This window comes from Beta vulgaris, chromosome 7 (genome assembly GCF_026745355.1).
Source record: "Beta vulgaris subsp. vulgaris cultivar EL10 chromosome 7, EL10.2, whole genome shotgun sequence".
Classification (NCBI taxonomy): Eukaryota; Viridiplantae; Streptophyta; class Magnoliopsida; order Caryophyllales; family Amaranthaceae; genus Beta; species Beta vulgaris.
The window spans coordinates 41,252,326-41,274,852 of NC_079208.1; the positions used below are offsets into that span (position 1 = coordinate 41,252,326).

The 22,527-nt window shown below is 35.1% G+C and overlaps 2 protein-coding genes across 3 annotated transcripts; both read right to left on the reverse strand.

Annotated features, from left to right (window-relative positions):
* Nucleotides 1–14,950: 14,950 nt before the first annotated feature.
* Nucleotides 14,951–17,904, reverse strand: LOC104899454 (alcohol dehydrogenase 3). 2 transcript variants are annotated; one of them, XM_048648599.2, is made up of 10 exons: nt 17,745–17,904; nt 17,476–17,612; nt 17,327–17,379; nt 16,895–17,220; nt 16,661–16,743; nt 16,468–16,543; nt 16,150–16,211; nt 15,960–16,055; nt 15,689–15,850; nt 14,951–15,198 (listed from the first exon to the last, which is right to left on the reverse strand). In XM_048648599.2, the coding sequence occupies exons 1-10, from the start codon at nt 17,782–17,784 to the stop codon at nt 15,082–15,084; spliced, it is 1,152 nt and encodes a 383-aa protein (XP_048504556.1). In that variant the 5' UTR covers nt 17,785–17,904; the 3' UTR covers nt 14,951–15,081. The 2 variants fall into 2 exon arrangements, with proteins under 2 accessions (XP_048504556.1, XP_010684951.2); XM_010686649.4 differs by having other exon boundaries at nt 14,951–15,244; nt 17,745–17,902.
* Nucleotides 17,905–19,907: 2,003 nt separating this feature from the next.
* On the reverse strand, nt 19,908–20,490 carry LOC109135518 (uncharacterized mitochondrial protein AtMg00810-like). The gene is made up of 2 exons (XM_019250634.1): nt 20,249–20,490; nt 19,908–20,121 (listed from the first exon to the last, which is right to left on the reverse strand). Exons 1-2 carry the CDS (start codon nt 20,488–20,490, stop codon nt 19,908–19,910), a joined length of 456 nt encoding a protein of 151 aa, XP_019106179.1.
* Between the last annotated feature and the right edge of the window lie 2,037 nt (nt 20,491–22,527).

Genomic DNA, 22,527 nt, shown 5'->3' on the forward strand with positions numbered 1-22,527 from the left:
AAAAATACATCATAAACCGTCTTGAAGCGATTTGATTGGTTTATGGGCTAAAAAAAGTGGGTTTATTTGTGCTTTGACCTAAACCATGTTCCTCCTAATAATAATAATAGTAATAATAATGAGTAAAGCTATAATAAACAAAATAATATATAGAAACAACAATAATAATAGTAATACTTAATAGTAATGATATATATTTAAATAATAATAATAATAATAATAATAATAATGATGATGATAATAATATTAATAATAATGATAATGATAATAATAATGTTAAAAATAATAATAATAATAATAATAATAAGAATAAGAATAAGAATAATAATAAAAGTAATTAGTAAAATAAACTATACCAACATAATAATAATATTTAACAAAATGGTTATAAAAGAATGGAGTTGTACTGAACTGAACTGAACCGAACTGATTGGAGTTGAACTAAACTGAACTGAACTAAACTGATTGGAGCTGAACTAAACTGAACAGAACGGAACTGAACTGAAAATAAGTTGGGGAGAACAGGCCCTAAGTCAAAAGAACAAAGGGACTAGAATTCTAGAAAACGATTGATTTCTCAAAAGAAGGCTTACCTTGGAAAAAAGAACCTCCAAGACGGCCATAAAATGCAACAACTGCCACAAAAATGGCATTTCATGATTCCAAAACTTGTCCAAACAAAGCCAACATGAGATATTAGCATATGTTAACATGGAGAGTGTTCCAGGAACCATTTAAATTTGTCAATTTGGAAGCATTTTTGTAATAGAAGTATTCAAGTTAGTCTACTTTTGCTATGATATTTAATTTTAAGCATTTCTAGAAACTTCTTCTAACTGGTCAAATAGTAGTACTTTCACCCACTGAAGCAACCATTTAGACTCCTACAGTTTGAGGTTGCAACTGTTTGATAGATTTATTTTCTGAAAATAATGGTGTTTTATTTTAGAGTATATGACTCGCTCCGAGCTTTTCAATCATCGAAGCCATAACTCAACTAATGTAGTCAGGAAAAGCCATAGAGTGACGGAAGAGACTAGTCTGTCGGACCTCCGGAGAAGTTGATAGCTGAAAAGTACATAGAGCATATAATACAAGCAACAATATGATGTGCCGGTTTGAGTCCTACAAGGCAATCTCCATTACAGTATAGAGATGGATCCATGTCACAATTTGATTCCTACGAAATAGAAATGACTTTTATTCTATTGATCAGCAAACAGATAACATTGTAGGTTATTGATTCCCAGCACTAACTTCAAACAAAAAAATTATCAAAACTTGTTTAAAGATTAATGAGTGCATCTTGTCTTCATTTATCTTTGAGCTTACTTTGCATTTTATCAAACATCAGCGAGTCTCCAGAACTTCAGCATGATAAGGCAATTAAGAGCTTCCCGCACATCTGCAAATTCACGAATTAGGTAGTTTAATATTTGAAAATAACCCTCGCGCAAATATCCAGAGATCGTCTCATATTCTGGCCAACAAGTGGCTGGAGTAACATCGATTTCAGGGTCAGGGATACGATCAGGATTTCTTTGTTGCCAGATTAATGAAATCCGTTGAGCGAGAACTTGCCAAGTAGGAAACCCATATGGAAAAATTTGGGTAGTGGTTTGCTCACAATAGAAGATTTGCATTTGCATCTCCATCCCACTGCAAAGCCCATATCTATAAACAGTTATTGTTTCTTACCATTCAATCTCCTTGTCATCGTCATCATCATCATCTGGACCAACATTGAAGTGATCATTGGCAGCATTGCCATCTCCGGCATGAAAGTTAACCCTTTCTATAACGGTGCGTTTATATTCATCCTCACATCTTCCCAGTTTTGAGTTGACCAATTTATCTTCTAGAAGTGGCCGTTTTTCGGTGTGTCGTACATCATTGCAGTTCCATGCCAACATGTGGCATGTTTACAATTTGCAAGCCCAGCCATGAGCATGTGCATCATGGGCCTCGACATAGGGATTCGGGAAAATGAGAGCCCTCCAAATTAAGTTTATATATATTAATGGTTATAGTAAGTATGTGTAAAGTTATATTTATTTGAGTTGTTAATGAATTAGTTTGCATTGTTGGCATCTTTTTCGTTAATGTACTCAATGTTATCAGGACCGAGATCCTACTTTGGATAGTAGCGGTTGATATAGGATCGAATCGGCGGGATCTAATCGTAGAATCTTAAGATCCTACAATTCCGTAAAATAGAGATAATTATGCTACAATATGGTGAGAAATTCATGTTAAAAATTTATAAAAATTAATCATGACTTATTTCATTAACAAATGGTGATATTTTTTCAATACTATAAGATTAAAGTAGCATGCAACCAAAATCTAATAGGAGAAATATAATAAGTGAAATTACTCTATGATTTTTTTATGATAGGATCAGATAGTAGAGTCGTAGTATTGTAGAATCGTATTAAGATCCTACCATGTGATTTTTTGTGGTTGGGTAGGATAGGAAGATCCTACAAAATTAAGATTCTACGTAGGATCGGGATCGGTGAGATACTTCTGAATCATAGAATCATAGGATCGTAAGATCCGGATCCGGATTTTAAGAACAATGATTATACCACCTTTTATTTTCCTTTTTCAATATTGCTTTATAATTCATTATTAAAAGTTTAAAAATAGAACTCAAAATCATCATATTATGGATTATAACTTTAACAATATATCTATACTAATATATTAAAAGGTGTTCCTAAGCAAGGATCTATGCCATGTGGAGCTATCTCTTAGTGTGTTTACTTAATATAAACACGCATATAATTAAAAAAATAGAAAATGCATCTTGTAAAATTTGATCCCATAACCTCAAGCTTATACACTAAAGCTCTAACCACCCAACCAAGTAATTTCTTGTTTTATATTTATGAAGTAAAATGTTAATAAATGAAAATTATAATTACCTAGGTAGACTTAAAAACGAGTTGTTATTAAATAGTAGTTCGTATTCACTGACTAAGTCCTCGTTTAATGGTAGTCGTACAGGGCCACCGTAACGCTTGGGACGACCCTAACAATTTGGTATTACAAAGTCCACGTTCCCCATACTTAGTCGACATCTTTGAAAAATCCGTTCTGAAAGAGCATTCCAGTCGTGACATTGATTTGCAAAGATAGATGTGGTTAATACTTGCAGCAGCCTAATATGCCGCATTTCATACTCAAGCTGATATCTGTAGATTACCATTCCCACGTTTGCATCTCCCTCATAACCATCACCATTACCATCACCACCACCGCCATTGGCAACATGAACATCGAGATTGTCATCTTGGTTCTGTTCCTCGTGGACACCATTTGCCTCCGCATAATCAGCATTCGCATTATATATTACTAGCATCCACTTGAATGTTATCAGGAGTTTGGTTTGGTGTGTCGGATAATTCAATCTTGTCCTTTAGGCCTTTAATTGGCAAAAAAATTACTAAGAAGCAATATATTCATAATTCATATATCAAAGCATACATTTATGGTACTATTAGGGGAATATAAAATATATTAGTATTTCGAGACATAATTTCATAAAAATGGATTTTTCTTTAAACTGAAAACTAAAAATGACCATAAAATATGTAATAAACGCAGAATGACTAGGCAAGAAAATAACAATTATATGTAAAAGTCGAATTTTCTTGAAACTAGAAATATTCAATAAACCAATAATCTCTCCATTAATGTTCATGAGCATAAGATACCCAAGAAAGAAAAATGACAGTAATTCATGTAACTTGAGTTTTCTTGAAATGAAATTATCATGTAAAAAAGAACAAAAAAAACTAAGCAATGACTAATATCGAAGAAGAGAATCAATATCATATTTCATGCATTATATTGTAAAGGAAAACTTACAAAGAACATAACAAGAAAATAACGATAATAGCATAACAATTAAATTTTCTCAAAACTAAAAATGTATACGAAACCCATCTATTACTAACATAGCACGTCTAAAGGTAGAAAAGCCCAGAATAAACAGAGTAAGAAACTAGTAATAATTCAAAAAAAAAAAAAAAAAATCAATGATAATAATGAAGGAATATGTCCTTAGAATAATATTGTGAAGATAATAAAGTTAATTATTTTAGTAATCAAATAATTTTCTTGCTAGAGAATAAATATGATTAATAGGACAATATGGATTGAGTCTATGACTAAAATAGATTAATCCCATGAGGTCACACATTGTATTGTATCACAAGTTGAACAAAGCAATCCAAATCCATGTAGCCTGTAGGATTAGGATTGGGCCAGTCCAAAGGAGAATATGAGGAGAATTAGTTCTTCTATTATATATAGGATATAATATTAGGGTTTAGGTGATCAATTGATTAATCAGTTTCTTTTCACTGAGAGAGAAAGTGAAATCCTAAATCTATTCCCTCTAAACAGGCGCCTATACCATCAAAAGCAAGAAAATTTACACTCTTCTATTCTAGCAAACATTGGTCTTAAACTGGTGCTCGTGGACTGATTAGAGGAGCAATAATTGGGGCTCTCAGATCTTCAAAGCTTGCATACAACAGGGAAATCACGCTACAAATGTTTAATATTTAATCCCTATTGAATTTTCATGTGTTTGATTATGTTTGCGACCCCATGTAGATGTTAGAAAATTGTTTCCTAAAATTTCGCTATATGCATCTATATATTCCTAAAGTGGTATCAGTTTTCCCTAATTCATAATAGTCATATGATCATGTAAATGTATGCAAAGTTATTATTTTTATTCAATTAACAGAGAATTTATTTATGGCTTTAATTTGCATAATTAATATTTGATATTAATTGATTGGAAATTGTAAATGATTGATTTATTAGTGATTTATGCTCAAATAATTTTATGATGGATCAAACTTTTTATACTACAGATGAAAAAAAAAATTAATTCACTATAAAATTTTCGGAATTTATCAATATATTTATTAGATTTAAAATTATTTATTGTTTAAGTTGATTAATCATTGAAATAATTTGTCAACAATTAAAAGATTTGATTTTTTACTTGTTAAATAAATCTAATGTTCATCACCCACACAGATCTAAATATTATGATAGCTGGAAATGATTTTTGGATTTTTCCACAAATTTTCGAAATTTAATTATATTATTAATGAATTTTGGTTAGATTTTATGTTTAATTTTATTATTCATATAATTTTAAAATAACAATTAAAATATTTGATTTTATTTGTTATGATAATTCGGTAGATCGGCCTAAAAATTATTTTTGAATTTTTTAGATTTTAATTGTTAATTTTCCGAAGTTTTGGATATAATTTGATATTTTACCCTAAATCTTGAATTGTTGTTAGATTTAATGTTTAATGGAGACTATTCATTAAAATCTAACCTCAACGAACCTAAAAATTTGTTTCAGAGTTTTTGATTCATTCAAAATTTTTGCCATGATTTTCGGATTTTAAAACCCTAAGGAAATCTCCTAAATCTTAAATTAATTGTTAAATAAAGAAAACTTTAATTTAAATGTTAATTGTTAAATAGATTGAAGATTAAAGCCAGCCATGGCTAGGTTGACCATCGAGGAGGGTGTTTCCACGGTGGCTGGCGGAGGAGGGTACCGGAAAGTGGAGGAGAAGAGGCGGTGGAGCAGGGGCGTACCACGCACGTTTGACGTGCGGTGGCTCACGCTGCTACTAGCCCGACGCTGGTTGTTGCTTGGATACTTTGTGCTGCCGGCGAGCGATGCAGCTGCGCTTAGTGACGTTTGTGACGGTATGACACATGCAGAGGCTGGTCGGCGATTGTCGCTGATGGTCGGTGGTTTAAGGGTTGTGTATGTTGGCGGGATTTGCAGGCTCAGGTTTTTCACTTGGAAAAGCGAGGTTGCGTGCTTGGCTTTTGACTGGTAGCCTTGCTGCTAGATAATAGTCAACTGTTTGAAAATTTTTTAAAAATAAGGAAAATTGTTTTAGGAAAATCTTTTTTTTTTTCAAAGTTGAGCATAAATCCAAAAGTTTCCTACTTTGCAAATTTTTGAGTAATAATGACTATTGTCATATTTAAATAAGTAATTAAATGAAAATAATTAAGTTTCCTAAATAATTTCCAGCTTAAATTTGTTAAGTTTATTATTATTATGGAATGTTTTTTTTTTTGCTTATTAATTGTTAATAAGTAAATAGTTTGTGTTTATTGCGTGGATGTTTAATGTAATATGTATGATATTATACTCCTTCTGTTTCCTAAAGACCTTCCATCTTTCCGTTTAAGTGCGTTTCCAAAAGATCTTCCCTCGTTTACTTTATTCCTTATTTTGAATTTTTTTTCCCTTTTTACCCTCTCATGTCCCTATCATATGGTCCACCATTACATTATTAATTCAATTTTATTCCCTTTCTCTCTCCTACTTTAATCCCTTTTTATTTGTTTATTTATCTTAATCCCTTTTCTCTCTCTTACTTTACCCACCCCACACCCCACACCCCATACAATGGATCCTCCTTGGTCTCTGTAGGAACAGTAACAAAGAAGATCTTTAGGAAACAGAGGTAGTATTTTGCACATTATGACTAGTATGGCCCAAATTAGGATAGTAAATACAATCTGCGAATTATTATATTTGAATATAAATTAAATACGATCTGCTAATCGTTTGTATTTTTGTAACTCTAAATTTTCGTTATTTATTTAATTCAATTATGTAATCAAAGCATGAGAATCCAAGGAGTTTCAAGGATGGTGATCCATGGAAATTCAAGGGAGGATTCATGAAGATTAGTTATTTTCCTAAGTATATGGGTCATACTAGTTAATTTAATTATTGCTTTTATAATTTTTTTTTGCATTTATTTTGTTTAAATGCTTGCTTCTAAGTTTGTTTGTGGTTGATTGATTCATGTGTTCACTATTAATTGACCATATTAGTAAACTTAGGTCTCCAATAGTAATGTTGAGTTCTAATTGCTTTTTCAAACAACACCTATAAAGCCTTAGATAATGAGTGATAGGTTCTGCCAAAGCAGGTTGTTACTCATAATTCCGAGGATAGTAGGGTAGGTTTTTTGAAACTTACATGTTAATGTTTGGTTTGACTCAACAAAATCATCAAAAGATAAAGTTTTGGGTTTTGAAGCTAATAGATAGTGATGGCCACTGGTGCGGGCTGGGCGGGCCGGACCGTGGGCCGTAGCGGGCTGGGCTGAGATTTCACGGCCCATGACCGGACCGTGAAATTCATGGGTTGGGTGGGCTGATCCGCGGGCTGAAAAGTCTTGGCCCACACCGGTCTGTTACCGGTTTTCACGGTTCGAGAAGCGGTTTTGGCGTTTCGTGGGTCTAGTGGGCTGGACCGGGCTGGCGGGCCGCATGAAATATTTTTTTCAAAATTATTTAATCATTGAAATTATTCATTATTGTTATATAAAATCTTTAAAATGAATAAAAATATATACAATTATTAAAATTAATGAATAATTTCATTATTTTAAAATTTGATTGAATTATAATATATGCAATTTGATTAAAATATATACAATTTGATTAAAATATACACAATTTGGTTCAATAATAACTTGGACTTGGCTGGGCTGGTTCATGGGTTGGGCTGGACCGGTTTCGTGGTCCGGGCTGGTCGGTTTTAGTAGCGGGCTTTAGTGGGCTGGGCTCAAGAAATCTGGCCCACGGCCAACCCACCAATTTCACGGTTCGAGCTGGGCTGGACCAGGCTTTTTGCGAGCCCGGCACACACGGCCCACGAGGTGGGCTGGGTTGGATGGGCTGGATTGACCCGCACTGTTGGCCATCTCTACTAATAGATAGGAGTAAACAAGGAGTTGATAACCTATCTACCGAGAATTATAATTAGTTATAATTAGTAAAGTGTTTACTTACCTCAACTACTATAAATTGAAGGCAGGGGCAAAGTCCGTTTGATTGTAATGCGAGGGGATCTTGGTTATTTCCTTATTCAATAGAGAATTTTCATTTTGAATAAAGGGTAGTAGTTAATTAAAATTCCTTTAATTGTTGCTTTCTTGATAAACGTTGATTGAATCTTGCTTTATTTTTGTTGTAGTAATTATTTCTAGTAACAATAACATCAGCACCAACAATTCTACTTGTAATTTGCGCTCCGTCCTTTCGAAGGACAAATTAAATGTTGAACGTTTCATTGCAAAGTGAAAGAGAAGTGAGAATCGTTCTCAGAACTGATAAGTTTAACAACTTTCACAAGCAAGGGGATGAAGCAACGATGCAAGAGATGCATGAAAGGCTAACTCAGACTGAGCGAAACATCCCTAACGAGCCAGAAAAAGAATAATATGAGGATGTTCTTATGGTTAGTAAAGGGAAATCGCTCAATAGGATTGTGACTGCTATTAAAAAGGACAAAAGCAAACAAGTTGCTTAGTCTGAAACTTCTGAAAAGCAAAAGAATACACCAAAACCAAAAGTTGCTGATGAGCACTATTGTTACACCTGTAACAAGGTTGGTCATTAGAAAAGTAGTTGTTCCAAGTATCTCAAGGATCAAAAGAAAGGAGTTTCTAGTTCATATATGTATGTTATAGAAACTTAGCAACTTCTGCTTCTTGGGTATTCGGTAATGCTTGTGGTTCGCACATTATTTGTAATATGCAAGGCCTCAAAAGAAGTAGAGCATTGGGAAAGGGAGAAGTAGATCTTCGCGTTGGCAATGGAGCACGAGTTGCTACATTGGCAGTGGGAGTATATAGTCTACTTTTACCTTCGAGATTAGTTTTAGAACTTAATAATTGTTATTATGTTCCTGGTATCACAAAGAATATTATTTCCATTCCTGTTTTGGATTTCGAAGGTTATTCATTTACAATAAAGAACAATTGTTGTTCTGCGTATTTGAATGATATGTTCTATGTCTCCGCTAAGTTATCAAATGGTTTATATGCGTTAGACTTAGAAACCCACATCTATAACATAGACAACAAGAAACATAAAGGAAATGATTCAAACCCTACATACTTATGGCATTTCGATTAGGCCACATAAGCTCAAAGCGTATTGAGAAGCTTCATAAAGATGGAATTTTCAAATTAATTGATTTCGAATCATTTGATACTTGTGAGTTTTGCTTGAAGGGGAAAATGAAAAAGTCGCCTTTCACAAGTTCAAGTGAAAGGACGAATGACCTTTTAGCCCTCATACATACGGATGGGTGTGTACTTATGAGTAATTTGCCTAGGGGAGGGTACATTTACTTCATTATTACTTTTGACGATGATGTAAGCAGATTTGGATTTGTTTACCTCATGCTGCATAAGTCGGAATCCTTTGGAAAATTTAAGGAATTCAATAATGAAGTACGGAACCAACTTGGGAAGAAAATTAAGGCAATGCTCAGGAGGTGGTGCATTCATCAGAGGCGGCCCGACATGAAAATGCTCAGGAGGTGGTGCATTCAATTCACGTACCTCCTACCATCCTATTTGGAGATACTCCATGCGAAGTCACTTAACCTAGTGAGGTAAACACTTCTTCTGTTGTTCTCCAACGTAGGGCTAATAGGACCATCATTCCGTTAAAAAGATATATTGATTTCCTTTTGACTGAAAATTCTGAAATAACAATTTTAGAATCAGAAGAACCTACTAGCTACAAAGATGCTTTGGATAGTCAAGACTCCGAAAGATGGCTTGAGGCCATGAAATCTGAAATGGATTCTATGTCTGAAAATCAAGTATGGGACTTAGTTGATTTGCCTGATCGGGTAAAACCCATTGGATGCAAATGGATTTTCAAGTTGAAAACAGACAAGGATGGAAACATTAGTGTTTTCAAAACAAGATTGGTTGCGAAAGGTTTCAAGCAAATTCATGGTATTGACTATGATGAAACCTTCTCGCCAGTAGCCATGCTGAAGTCCGTTAGGATAATCCTTGCGATTTCTGCCTTTCATGACTATGAAATATGGTAGATGGATGTCAAAATTGCCTTCTTGAATGGATTCTTTAAAGAGAATGTGTACATGACACAACCTCAAGGTTTTGAAGATCCAGAAAATCCAAGGTGGGTATGCAAGCTTAAGAAGTCCATTTATGGACTAAAACAAACATCAAGGAGTTGGAACCTCATATTTGATGAGGCAGTCAAGAAATTTGGCTTTCTTATAAATGAAGAGGAATCTTGTGTATACAAGAAGTTAAGTGGGAGTAGTATTGCTTTTCTGGTCTTGTATGTTGATGACATACTTCTCATAGGAAATGATAAAACGATGCTTGAGTCAGTCAAGCTAAGAAATGGCTTAAAAATTGTTTCTCTATGAAAGACTTAGGAGAGGCAGAATACATATTAGGAATAGAGATCTATAGAGATAGATTAAAAAGGCTAATTGGGGTTAGTCAAGAAACTTATATTGATAAGGTTCTTGCAAGGTTCAAGCTGGAAAACTCCAAAAGAGGTTTCATTCCTGTTGTAGCCTAAAAATCAACGGCTATAAATATGGTATTACACTTGGCAAGACTCAGTGGCCTTCGAGTTCTGATGAGGTCAAGCGTAAGATTAATGTTCCTTATGTTTCTGTAGTAGGATCCATTATGTATGCCATGATATACACTCGATCGGATGTTGCATATGCTTTGAGTATATACAACAGATACTAGTCAAATCCAGGAGATGTGCACTGGATTGCTGCGAAAAACATCCTTAAGTACTTGCGAAGGACTAAGGATAATTTTTTGGTTTATGGTGGAGATGATGAGTTGGTTGTTACTGGATACACTGATGCAAGCTTCCAGAGCGACAAAGATGATTTCCGATCTCAATCTGGTTTCATATTTTGTCTTAATGGAGGAGTTGTGAGCTGGGAGAGATTTAAGCAGAGTACCATCGCAGATTCTACGACAGAGGCTGAGTATATTGCAGTAGCAGATGTAGCAAAGGAAGTTGTTTGGATCAAAAAGTTCATTAGTGAGCTTGGTGTAGTTCCCAGCATTGAGAATGACATTGAGTAGCATTATGACAGCAATGGTGCCATTGTGCAGTCTAAGGAACCTAGATCGCATCAAAGGTCTAAACATGTCCTCAGGAAATTCTATCTTATTCGAGAAATCGTTGGAAGAGAGGATTTGAAAGTAAGCAAGGTTCATACTGAGGATAACGTAGCAGATCCTCGGACTAAACCGCTTGCTCAACCTAAGCATAAGTGTCATAATAGGTCCATGGGGATGAAGCATTTGGGAGAATGGTTTTAGGTTGCTTACTTCATGTTTACAATTGTAAAGACATTTATTATGCTTTGAAATGTTTATCAATAAAATTCCGTTCTTATTTAATTGTTTGGTTTAGTATTAAATAAAATATCCAAATAATTTGTGTTTTCAAATAGGATTGTCGAAAACGTTTTGATATCGGAACACTATAAAGTGGGGAAATCACAATTTATTTGAAGTCCCTAGTCTAAATCATTAAATTGGATATAAGTGATTTATTTAATAGACTGATGTATGTATAATTAATTGATAGCGCAATTCCATGGGCTTTGGAGACATAGAGATGTCTAATTGATTATATGGATGTATAGTTGATACAGTGAGACTTGACCTAATTAGATTCTAAAAGTAGAATCACAGTACTATATTTAGTGGATTCCTTAGACATGAGTATGTCGTAATAACCACAATATAATTAGTTTAACTTTGACACTGTTAAACGTCGCGCCGTAAAAGGAGGCTATAAAGGCAGTGATCAGATGGGCTAAGAATTGAGCGGGAGTTATGGTCATACAAGAGTGGATAACTCCTCCTATTTTATAGGAATGGCGTCTGGGCCTCTTGATGAGCGAGAACTGGAAAATTGCCTGGCCATGCGGAATAGGATTAAAGAGTTAATCCTCATTTGAGCAGTTCGAACTCAACGATCAAGAATCATAAATTTGAGAATAACATTATGTTATTAAATTTGACATTAAGTGACTTAAGGAATTTAACATTGCGCTCTTGTCTTCGGACACGTGGGAGATTGAAGGAATATGCCCTTAGACATTCCGGCAATTACTAAATAGAAATAGGAATAATATTATGAAGATAATAAAGTTAACTATTTTAGTAATCGTATTTCTTGCTAGAGAATAAATATGATTAATAGGACAATATGGATTGAGCCTATAACTAAAATATGATTAATACTATGAGGTCACACATTGTAGCACAAGTTAGACAAAGCAATCCAAATCCATGTAGGATTAGGATTGGGCTGGTCCAAAGGGAAATAGGAGGAGAAATAGTTCTCCTAACTAGCCTATGACTCTTCAATTATATATACTATATAATATTAGGGTTTAGGTGATCAATTGATTAATCAGTTTCTTTTCACTAGAGAGAGAAAGTGAAATCCTAAATCTATTCCCTCTAAACCGACGCCTATACCATCAAAAGCAAGATAGTTTACACTCTTCCACTCGAGCAAACGTTGGTGCTCAACTGGTGCTCGTGGACTGATTAGAGGAGCAACACTTGGGGCTCTCGAATCTTCAAAAACAGGGAAATCATGCTATAAAGGTTTGATATTTAATCCCTATCGAATGATTCATGTGTTTGATTATGTTTGATATTTGCCTCTGATTTTTCCTAGAATTATCTCCTACTAGTCTTTATACTAGTGCCTCAACGTGTGCCGCCAATGGATCCTGATGCCTCCCTGGGTATCCCATATCCTCATTCTCCACACCTCCTGCTTGATCATACGTAGGATTAGGGTTAAGAAATGAAAGGTTGATTTTCATAACCTCCTATAAGCATATCCTGGTGCTGCATACAATTAGGATTAGCTGCTCTTGTGCCAATTGCGGTGGGAACGTATGCCCATTTGTGAGGATCCCGTGCTGATAAGCACCAGTTGCTTGGATAAATGAAGCTTGGGGTTGACCATACCCCGGAATATTCCTATAATGAGGCATACCAGCCAAGTTTGTTGGTTAGGCATACAAGCATAGGGTGAAGAAGGAAACCAGACATATTTGGTTGGTTAGGAAGCACATATGCATGCGGTGAGCTATTGTTGTTTGCAACAAAAGTACCTTGCCTCTGTCCTCCTTGTGGCAGTCTAGATTGGTGTGTTGTCACCAATTTGTCCACCAGCCATGGAAAACGAAGGTTGATGATGTCCTGACGTTTGGTGCCAGCCTAGCTCCACGCCCGCTGCCATTCCATCACTTCTCTTAAGATTTCCACGATTACCCTCTACAAGCCTCAAGGGTATTGCCCTTGTTGGGTGCTTATGGGAGGAAGTTTGTGGATCATTTGAGATTAGTGGAACTCTAGTTTCAAGATGGGAGATATGTACCCTTGGAGGAATATCTGGCACTACACCACAACTTCGCCTTGGTCTATTTAGCGGGACCTCTTCTAAAGCCTTCACTAATTTCTCATTTAAATGATACTGTTTTTCGAATAATGGTTCTAAGCGAGTAACTACTTCAGTAGCGAGAGACTTAGACATTGCCGTGAAAGTTGCACTCATAGTATCGTTGATATCTACGAGTATTTGATCAATTTGCCTAGAGTTAAGTTCTCTATTCTCTTCACATATACCTTTGGAGGATGTATGTGAAGACTTTGGCAGACTTATGGGCTAGAGTTATGTAGTTATAATCAAAATTGTTGTCTTTGACTCTCTCTGGCTTCCAACAGTAAATGCTTTACTATCTATGTGAACTTTCCATACAGTTGATGTATAAGTCCACGACCAGTACTACTTGGAGATGAGATTTTCCTTTGTGGGGTCTCTCCATTTGACTCTTCCTGACTATGGTGAATTGATTCACCATTGTTACTTTGTACCCTAGTCTTTGAAGGGATTGAAAAACTAGTTTCCATGTTTTGGAAACTTGATTCACCCCGAGCAACTTCTTTATTCTTTCTAGAACATGTGTCCGGCATTTTAATGAAAATGACAATAGTTGTTTTATACAGTTAAATTGTAAAAAGTATGAAGAAGAAATTTCACAATTTGATTATTAATCTTCTCCTCCCACTGGGGTCGCCAAAAAACTTGTTGGTGCAAAATCAGTTTGTTACTGAATGCCATGGGAGGCTTAGTCCCTTGGGGTTACCGGTTTTAATAAGATAAAACCTTGCTAACGTACTTTGTCGCAATTCAATTAATGATTGACAAAAAAGCCTATTAAATTCAGGCGAAATGCAATAAATAGAGCAAGCCATAATTAATCTTTTTATTCAAGCAAAACATTCTCATACATACCACAAACTTTAAGAAAATATTTTACAACACGTATAAGGATAAGCCAGGATAGACCACTAAAGGGAAAGCACAAAGATTGTTACCTCCATGGTTTCTTGCTTCAATCGGAGAATTACATAACTTGAAGGCATGACATGTTCTAAATCTAATGAATTAAACTATAACCCCAAAAGGGGGTTGGCTAGACTAAGGCTAGGCTACGCTAAGAAAAGAGTAAATGCAAGTTGTTGCGCGATGTTTGATCGATTTTTTTGATTGATGATCCTTCTTCTATTTACAAACCAACGTGGTACTAACTCCCATACCTTCTTGGAGGGAAACATTTGGATCATCTTTGATTCAAATCTCAACCATCTTCTGGTGCTGAATAACCGTAACTTTGCACGTTCTTCCTTATGTGGATCCATCTCATGATTACTCTTTAACCGCTTATATCTTTGCTATTCTTGACTTTCATCGCCTGATGATCTTGATGGTAGTATTCTTCTATTGACTTTGACTTATGTTGATTTCGTCCAATGGGCCTTACACTCTAGTTGGGCCTTCATATTGAAGTGAAATTAAACCTTTTTTGAGGTCTAATACAATGTACCATAATAAATGCTATTATACATCTAAAAATGGTGGTAACAATGGGACAACCAATGTTTTGAGGGTGGTTGAGATCACATATGTTTTTCGAAGTTTGAACACTGTTTGGATCCAAATCCAATAAACTCGTTCCACCTTAACATTGGAAAGAACAAGGATAATTATTTGTTACTTTGAAGTTGCATATTCATTCAATTTGATCAACATTAATTATTACAACGAAAGAAATAATTGATGCAATTTTCCAAATTTAACAAGAAACTTAAATCATATGCTAATAAAGCAGATGATAATCCTGTTCTGGTATTGAGCTTTAATCTTCCATGCTAATAATACAGCGCAAGCCTTCTCCATTTTGCATGTACTCAAAAGCCTTGTTAATTCCTGAGAAGGGAACTCTATGAGTTATGAATTTATCCAAATCCAACTCCTGTAAGTCACCAGATAAACTGCTCGGTTATTATAAAGTGAGGAAAGATTACAAAGAAAGTATGATTGCCATCATTAGTGTGTTTGGTTTGTAGGAAAATAGTTTAAAGCCAATCACTTTGCGCTTCTCGTATTCAAGAAAGTAAATTTCAAGCAATGAAGGATGAAATAAGTTCTAACATCTTATAAGTTATAAACAAATTTCACTAAGTTTAGAGAAGCTCAGTTTCAATAGGTTTAATTTCGATAGTAGGAATATATTGGATTTTTAAAAAAAAGTTCTAGATAGAAAATATTATGTGTCTGAAAAAATTATTTTTAACATCCAAAATTATCATTTTCTTAGGATGATCTAGTTTTTCTGAAAATTTTGATTTTTCATTCAACCAACTTACAACATGATAACAGAGGGTACCCTGTTTATGCAAAGCTGTCAACATTTTACCTGATTCATGTACATATCAACCACAGATGGAAGATCAGTCTTGGGCTTATAGTTGCCAAAAAATGTCCCTTTGAGAGTCCTTTCATTCAGAAAATTAATTGGCTTACTCATAAATACTGCATCCTTGCTTGGAACTCCACAAAGCACAGCCACTCCCCATCCCTTTATAGACAAATTCCAACATAAAACAAAGAAAAGAATGCTAATAAATTTCTGCTTTCAATCAAAATTATGAACTTTTTGTAAGAAAAAAAAGATCCAAAACGCATACATCATGAACGCACTCGAATGCAGATATCATAACATCCACATTTCCGGTGCACTCGATACTCCTGTCAACTCCTCCGTCTGTCATCTCCCTTATGACCTGTTAAAGACTTGAAAGGGTATAATATAGCCACAGCTCCATAGTATACATCAGGAAATCTCTTGAAAATGGGATGAAAAGATTTGAACTTAACCTCTTGAACTGGTCTGTCATAATCTTTTGGATTAACAAAGTCTGTGACACCAAATTTCTTGGCTAAAAATAAAAACAAAAAAAGTTTGGTTACACAACTAATTATTAACAAGAATTTGGCCAATGACTAACACAAGAAAGCATTGAAAACTGTTCATGTGGTTCTGCATTCCCATAGTTGTTGTTTACTTGTTTTTGCCTCCCACACAGAATTAGGATCTTAGGTCCTAACCAGGCATAAAAATGGGTGCTTTCTCTTGAAAATTATAAATCAATTTTCATTAAAAAGGTTTTCTATCCAACCAAACAAAGCATATACCTTCTTCAAACCTGTCAGGGTTTCGAGCAATCCCTATTATCCTTGATGCACCAGCAATTCTAGCACCTTCAGCAGCCTTGGTAATATAGAAACAATGCAAAGAGAGGGAACAAGTAAGAAACACACATACTTCACTATATGGTAAATAATATAAGAAGAATCCTATCATCTTTCAACTCTGCCTAAAACTTACAGCAAGTCCAACTGCCCCAAGTCCAAAGATAGCAACAGTAGAGCCTTTCTTCGGTTTTGCTACATTCAAAGTCGCTCCCAAACCTTAAATTCAGACCCAAAAAAACACAGTATTATATATATTTTCAAGCTTTAGATTTCTCAAGACAACACAAAAAGATTGGATATTATGATAGCGAGGAAGTGGTTCTTAGTCTTCAATGAAACTTGAGTAAGGAGTAGATCTTTTAAAAACCTGTTGAAACACCACAGCTGAGAATACATGCTTTATCTAAGGGTGCCAATGGATTAATCTTCACAAGACAACCAGAATGAACAACTGTATATTCACTGAAAGTAGAAGTTCCAATGAAATGGTAAACAGGATTTCCCTTGAGAGAGAACCGCGATTTTCCATCATTTAACATCACTCCTCGGTAAGGATTCATCCGTAACAAATTACACATGTTGCTCTCCTCCGATTTGCAGTGACGACAGTCCCCACATTCTCCGGTAAACACAGGAAGAACATGATCACCTACTTGGAAATCATTCACTCCCTCACCAATGCTCTCTACAATTCTGTCAAAAATCAACATCTTTTAAATCATTATTACTGCAAAGAAGCAGAGTTTATTATTAAGCCATGCATTAATAATGATAGAGAGTTCAGAACAGGTTTATGTACCCGGCTGCTTCATGGCCGAAAATGCGAGGAAACAATTGTGTAGAAGAACTGCCCTGCCAAATGCAGAATAGAGGAGTACATCAATTAAGTGGGAAGCCTCAAAAGTAAACAAGAAGATTGAGTATTTGATTAGAAAATACACTATTAACCTTGGCTTCCCAAAAGTAGAAGTCAGTACGGCAAAGAGTGGTGTATTTGATCTTTACTCTGACTTCCATGGTCTGTGGTGGAGCAACCTCTACTTGCTCTATCACCAACGGCTTCCCCGCCTCCCATGCTACCGCAGCTATGCAATGAACCAAATAAAAGAAAAGCACATCCCATTAATTTGGAAAATGAGCAACACTGAGCAGTTAAATTCTCAGAGAAATAGTTATCATTAGAGAAGCTAATACCCATGTTCAACCAGGAAATTTACCTTGGCAGGGAATCACAAGGCCAGCCGTAGTACTAGACATGAGCTATGTTTAGAGGAGCTCTCTTTGTTATAAGCAAGTGTTTTGTGATGAGACTGAGCTTTGTGCTAGAGATACCACAAAACATATAATGATATAAAGCATTTCTTATAACTTAATAAGTCCAAATAATTGATCTCCTTTTTTTTCCCTTTTTGTTCTTTTCTGGGTTGATCAATGATGCATAATTTGTAAGTTGAGGTAAAAAGAAACTACCATAAAATTTACCATTTTGATCATTTTGCATTAGTTTAATTCTTTTAACACGTTCATAATATATCATTATATCAACATGTTTATGGAGTTGCATCAATAATTTCTTTCACAAAATTCAGATAATCTAATTACTCTTGATTTTTTCTTTATTTAAGCTACGACAATTGTAATAAAATTTAGAGAATTGGAGGGAGTACAAAGCTGAAGATGATTGTACAAGGACGAATATGATGAATGAAGTAGAGATAGATAGATGAAACAAGATTTGGTCCCAGATTGAAAAGTGAGTGGACCTTGATATGTACTATCACTTTGAAGAAGAGCTTTTCATTTCCCCACAAAGTTTGTTCCTTAGGAGAAAAAAGTTGTAAAGGTTGAAAAGTGAGCTGACTCCTAGTATGTGTTTCTTTCCCTTCATATGCAATTGCAAGGGAAAGAGTTAATGGGCTACGGTGTAGTGTACAAACTTAACTTTCAAAGTTAAAATTCACCACACAAGTTAATCCCATATCTTCTGGTTTCATACAAATATCAACAATCATGTTGATCACCAAAATAAAAACAAATCTAACTAAAAGGAGAAGTCAAAGAAAAACATGTTCATAGGCCGTAGCTGCAAATATGCAGTGTGCTGACATTAATATTGAAGATAGTTTAAGTTAATCCTGGGCCGGGCTAGGGCGAGACAACAATAAAAGATGTTAGCCGAATTTGGCATGACACGTTGTTAATTGATCAAATGTGATCAATTATCATCAAGGAAAAGATGAGCAGAAGTAAAGATTAACGAGAAAGAACACATTACACTCAATGTGAGAGAATGTGAAGAATTGAATTAATTGAGTACCAAAACATTACATGAGAGTATTTATATGTAATGAGTAATTCAAGAAGGTTGGCAACAAAGGCATAACAGAAACTGTAACTAATCAATAATCCATAACAGAATCTGTAACTAACTAATCAGTTAGTTGAATTAATGAGCTGCTTAGGAAGCTGAGCTGGCAGCTGAAGTCTTATCACCAATACACGTCAAAGTCCACCATTATTGACGGCCAAAAAAATGTGTCTATTCTTCCAAACTAGTGCTTGGACCTCGTGCTATAGTGCGCGGACCCCCAAAATAGCAAAAATAATTACGGACAACTAAATGTTAAACATTAGCATAATTAACTTAGGGAAAATCAAATTTGGTAGCTAAGCTAAGTAGATTGTATGATATATATGCATATAATCCTTGTTGGTTCTGGTTCTCGCTATTGTTGGGTACAAGATATGACAAGGTTTTTGCCAGGAATACCGCCCTTGAATTATATGTTTAAGTTGTTATTCCGTTATTTCTTTGTTCTTTCGTAATTTTCACTAATTAATGTCAGTTTTTAATTAGTGTCCTGAATTGTTATTTCTTATGTTCTAAATTGGTATGTACATGTTCTGAACATCAGATTTCGTCCTTCATTGTTATTGTTGATGTTATTTTACCAAATTATTGCAAGATTCATCCCACATTCTTAATCAAATTTGTTTGAATTCATGATATATTACATAATATCATTAATTATCTTCACCAATTTCTTTTTCAAATTCTGCACTTTATTTTTGTTTCAAAGGTATGATGGTGAATTTGGGTTTATATTTCAATTCTTATGTGCTTGATTTTGTTATTTAGCTCATAATTTCATTTTCTGTTGATTTTTTTTGTTTCTTTCGTAAATTTCACTAATTAATGTAAGCTTTTGTGAAAGAAGTTATTTTCCTTAGCTTTCATAATGTTTACAAAGTAAGCTATATACTCAAGATTACATGTATAATACAAGGCATGATTTTAGGAATCAAAGATACTTTCCTAACAAACACTATCTACAACTAATTAAGTAATTAAATATTAACATATATTTAATTTACATTATCTAACACACCCCAGTCGAAGTGGGAGGAGGACGAACGATGAGACTGTCTCTAAAGTCTTCAAAGAGGATCAAGGGAAGCCCCTTCGTAAAAATATCTACAATTTGGTACTTAGAGGGAACATGCAAGACACGAACTTCACCACGTGCTACTTTTTCTCGAACAAAGTGAATATCCACTTCAATGTGCTTGGTACGTTGATTTGTACTAGATTTCCTGACATATAGATGGCACTCACATTATTACAGTAAACTAAAGTAGTCTTTTTAAGAGGACAATGAAGTTCCAAAAGTAAATTTCATAACCAACAGGACTCGAAAACGACATTGGCCACCCCCTGTACTCTGACTTGGCGCTCGAACGAGAGAGAATAGGTTGTCTCTTGGAGGACCAGGAAATCAAATTATCATCGAGAAACACACAGTACCCAGAAGTAGAGCGTCGGGTATCCGGACACCCATCCCAATTTGCATCAGTGTAAGAGATAAGAGTGGAAAAGGAGGATGCATAGAGATGAAGACCATGAGCAAGAGTACCCTTGACATAGCGAACAATAAGTTTCAGGGCTTGCATATGTGCCTCCATAGGCTAGTGCATGAATAAGCAAATCTGCTGCACTGCATAAGAATTATCAGGTCGAGTAAAAGTCAAATATTGTAGAGCACCGGCCAGGCTGCGATAGAGGGGAGTATCGGAGCACTGGACATCATACTGAGCACTAAGTTTGGGTTTGGTGTCAACAGGAGTGGGAGACGGCTTGCAGACCGACATTTCAGCACGCTCGATAATTTACTCAGCATACTTGCGCTGAGACAAGAAAAGACCACCTACATGACGAGCAACAGCAATACCCAAGAAATAATGCAAATGACCAAGGTCCTTCATGGCAAACTCAACACCCAAAAGAGGCATAATAGACTTCCGGAGGGCATTAGATGAAGCAGTCAAGATGATGTCATCAACATAAAGGAGGAGATAAGCATTACATTTGTGATAAATAAAGAGTGAATTATCTGATGTGAGAAACAAAATCTGGAAACCAGTGATACCACGCCCTGGGGGCCTGTTTAAGCCCATATAGAGACTTCTTCAGCAGGCATACATGATTCGGAAACTGAGGATTTATGAGGATCAAGTAACAATCATTTTTTACTTTTTTTATTTTTTTTATCATATTCATGATGTATATTGTTAACATATTCGTGCAATTGTAAGTATTGTATATTATACTAACTTCCTACAATTTTTTTACTTCTTTTTCATTAACATTATATTTTATGATTGATTGCAATATTTTCCACCTTTTACCTAACAAATAAATTGGTGAATATGGGGTCCACTAACAACAGCAAAAACAACTTTTTAATGAACCCCATAATTTTTAGCATCAGGGTATTTGGTAAAAGTAAATTTACCTCCTGATCAATAGTGTTCATTAATGGTGTCAATCTGGGTCACTGGGTGGGTTTGGGTTGACCCAACCTTGGTCGGAATAATCTGGGTGAGAGTGTGACATGGGTCGGAATCGGATGGGTCGGGTTCAACTGGCTGATGGCCTCTCGGAACTGGGTCGGCCGGTATTCAGGTTGGGTGAATTTGGGTTGGAATGGAATAAGGTAAAGTCGGTCCAAATTGACTTTTGGAATAACTTGGGTCGGAAAAAATCGAGTTTCGAAATGACTTGGTTCAGTAAAAATCGAGTTTTGAAATGACTTGGATCAAAAGAAACCGGCTTTCGGAAGGACTTGGATCGGAAGAAATCGGCTTCCACAATGACTTGGGTCGGAAGAAATTGGCTTTCGAAATTACTTGGGTCGGAAGAATTCGATATCGGAATGACTTCGGTCGGAATAAATCGGCTTTCGGAATGACTTGGGTCGGAAGAAATCGGCTTTTGGAATGACTTGGGTCGGAATAAATCGGCTCTCGATAGGACTTGGGTCAGCTGAAGTCTCAAACCGACGGCGTATTGACTTGGATCGGAAGAAATCGGCTCGCGAAATGACTTGGGTTAGGATTGTTATAACTTATAAGTTATAGCATGTGATATTGTGATATAGTGATATACTGATATTGTGAAGTGATTGAGTCATTGTGAATTTTGTGATAATACATTGAATCATTGATACTTATATTAATAATTTAAAAAGTTACTAAACTAAGACTTATAATTTATATAGTTATATTATTGGGTCATTCACCATTGGATATTACCCATCGGGTTATTCGCTTATTCTTATTCATGATTGCATAAGTATTCAAGTAACAACCATAAGGGTTAAGCCGTTAAGGCATAAGTCCATGCTGATTATTTATTATAGTCAATAGACTGTTAAACTTAAACATTTAGTTAGTTAGTGACTTACTCACTCTGAAGTCTCAATGAGTCACTATATAACAACAAAAAAAGTTAGAATTAGAGAAGTAGGTTGACATTAAATCATTAATGAACGCATCGTAATTCGTAATTATAAAATTGTTCGACTTTCATCGTTCATGGAAAATTTGAACAAGTAACAAAGATCAACGGTAATCACTTAATCGAATATGAAGATGATACATAATTATATCACTATATCTGTAGAGGATGAAACATTTAAACTATGAAAGTAGATTATAGAT

Coding starts and splice junctions, on each gene's coding strand:
- LOC104899454 (XM_048648599.2), bottom strand. CDS start 17,784: ATGTCTAGTACTACGGCTGGCCTTGTGATTCCCTGCCAAG. Junction 17,221..17,326: donor TTCGGCCATGAAGCAGCCGG/GTACATAAACCT, acceptor GATTTTTGACAG/AATTGTAGAGAGCATTGGTG. Junction 16,744..16,894: donor CAGCTGTGGTGTTTCAACAG/GTTTTTAAAAGA, acceptor TCTGAATTTAAG/GTTTGGGAGCGACTTTGAAT.
- LOC109135518 (XM_019250634.1), bottom strand. CDS start 20,490: ATGGAGGCACATATGCAAGCCCTGAAACTTATTGTTCGCTATGTCAAG. Junction 20,122..20,248: donor CGTTCGAGCGCCAAGTCAGA/GTACAGGGGGTG, acceptor TCTATATGTCAG/GAAATCTAGTACAAATCAAC.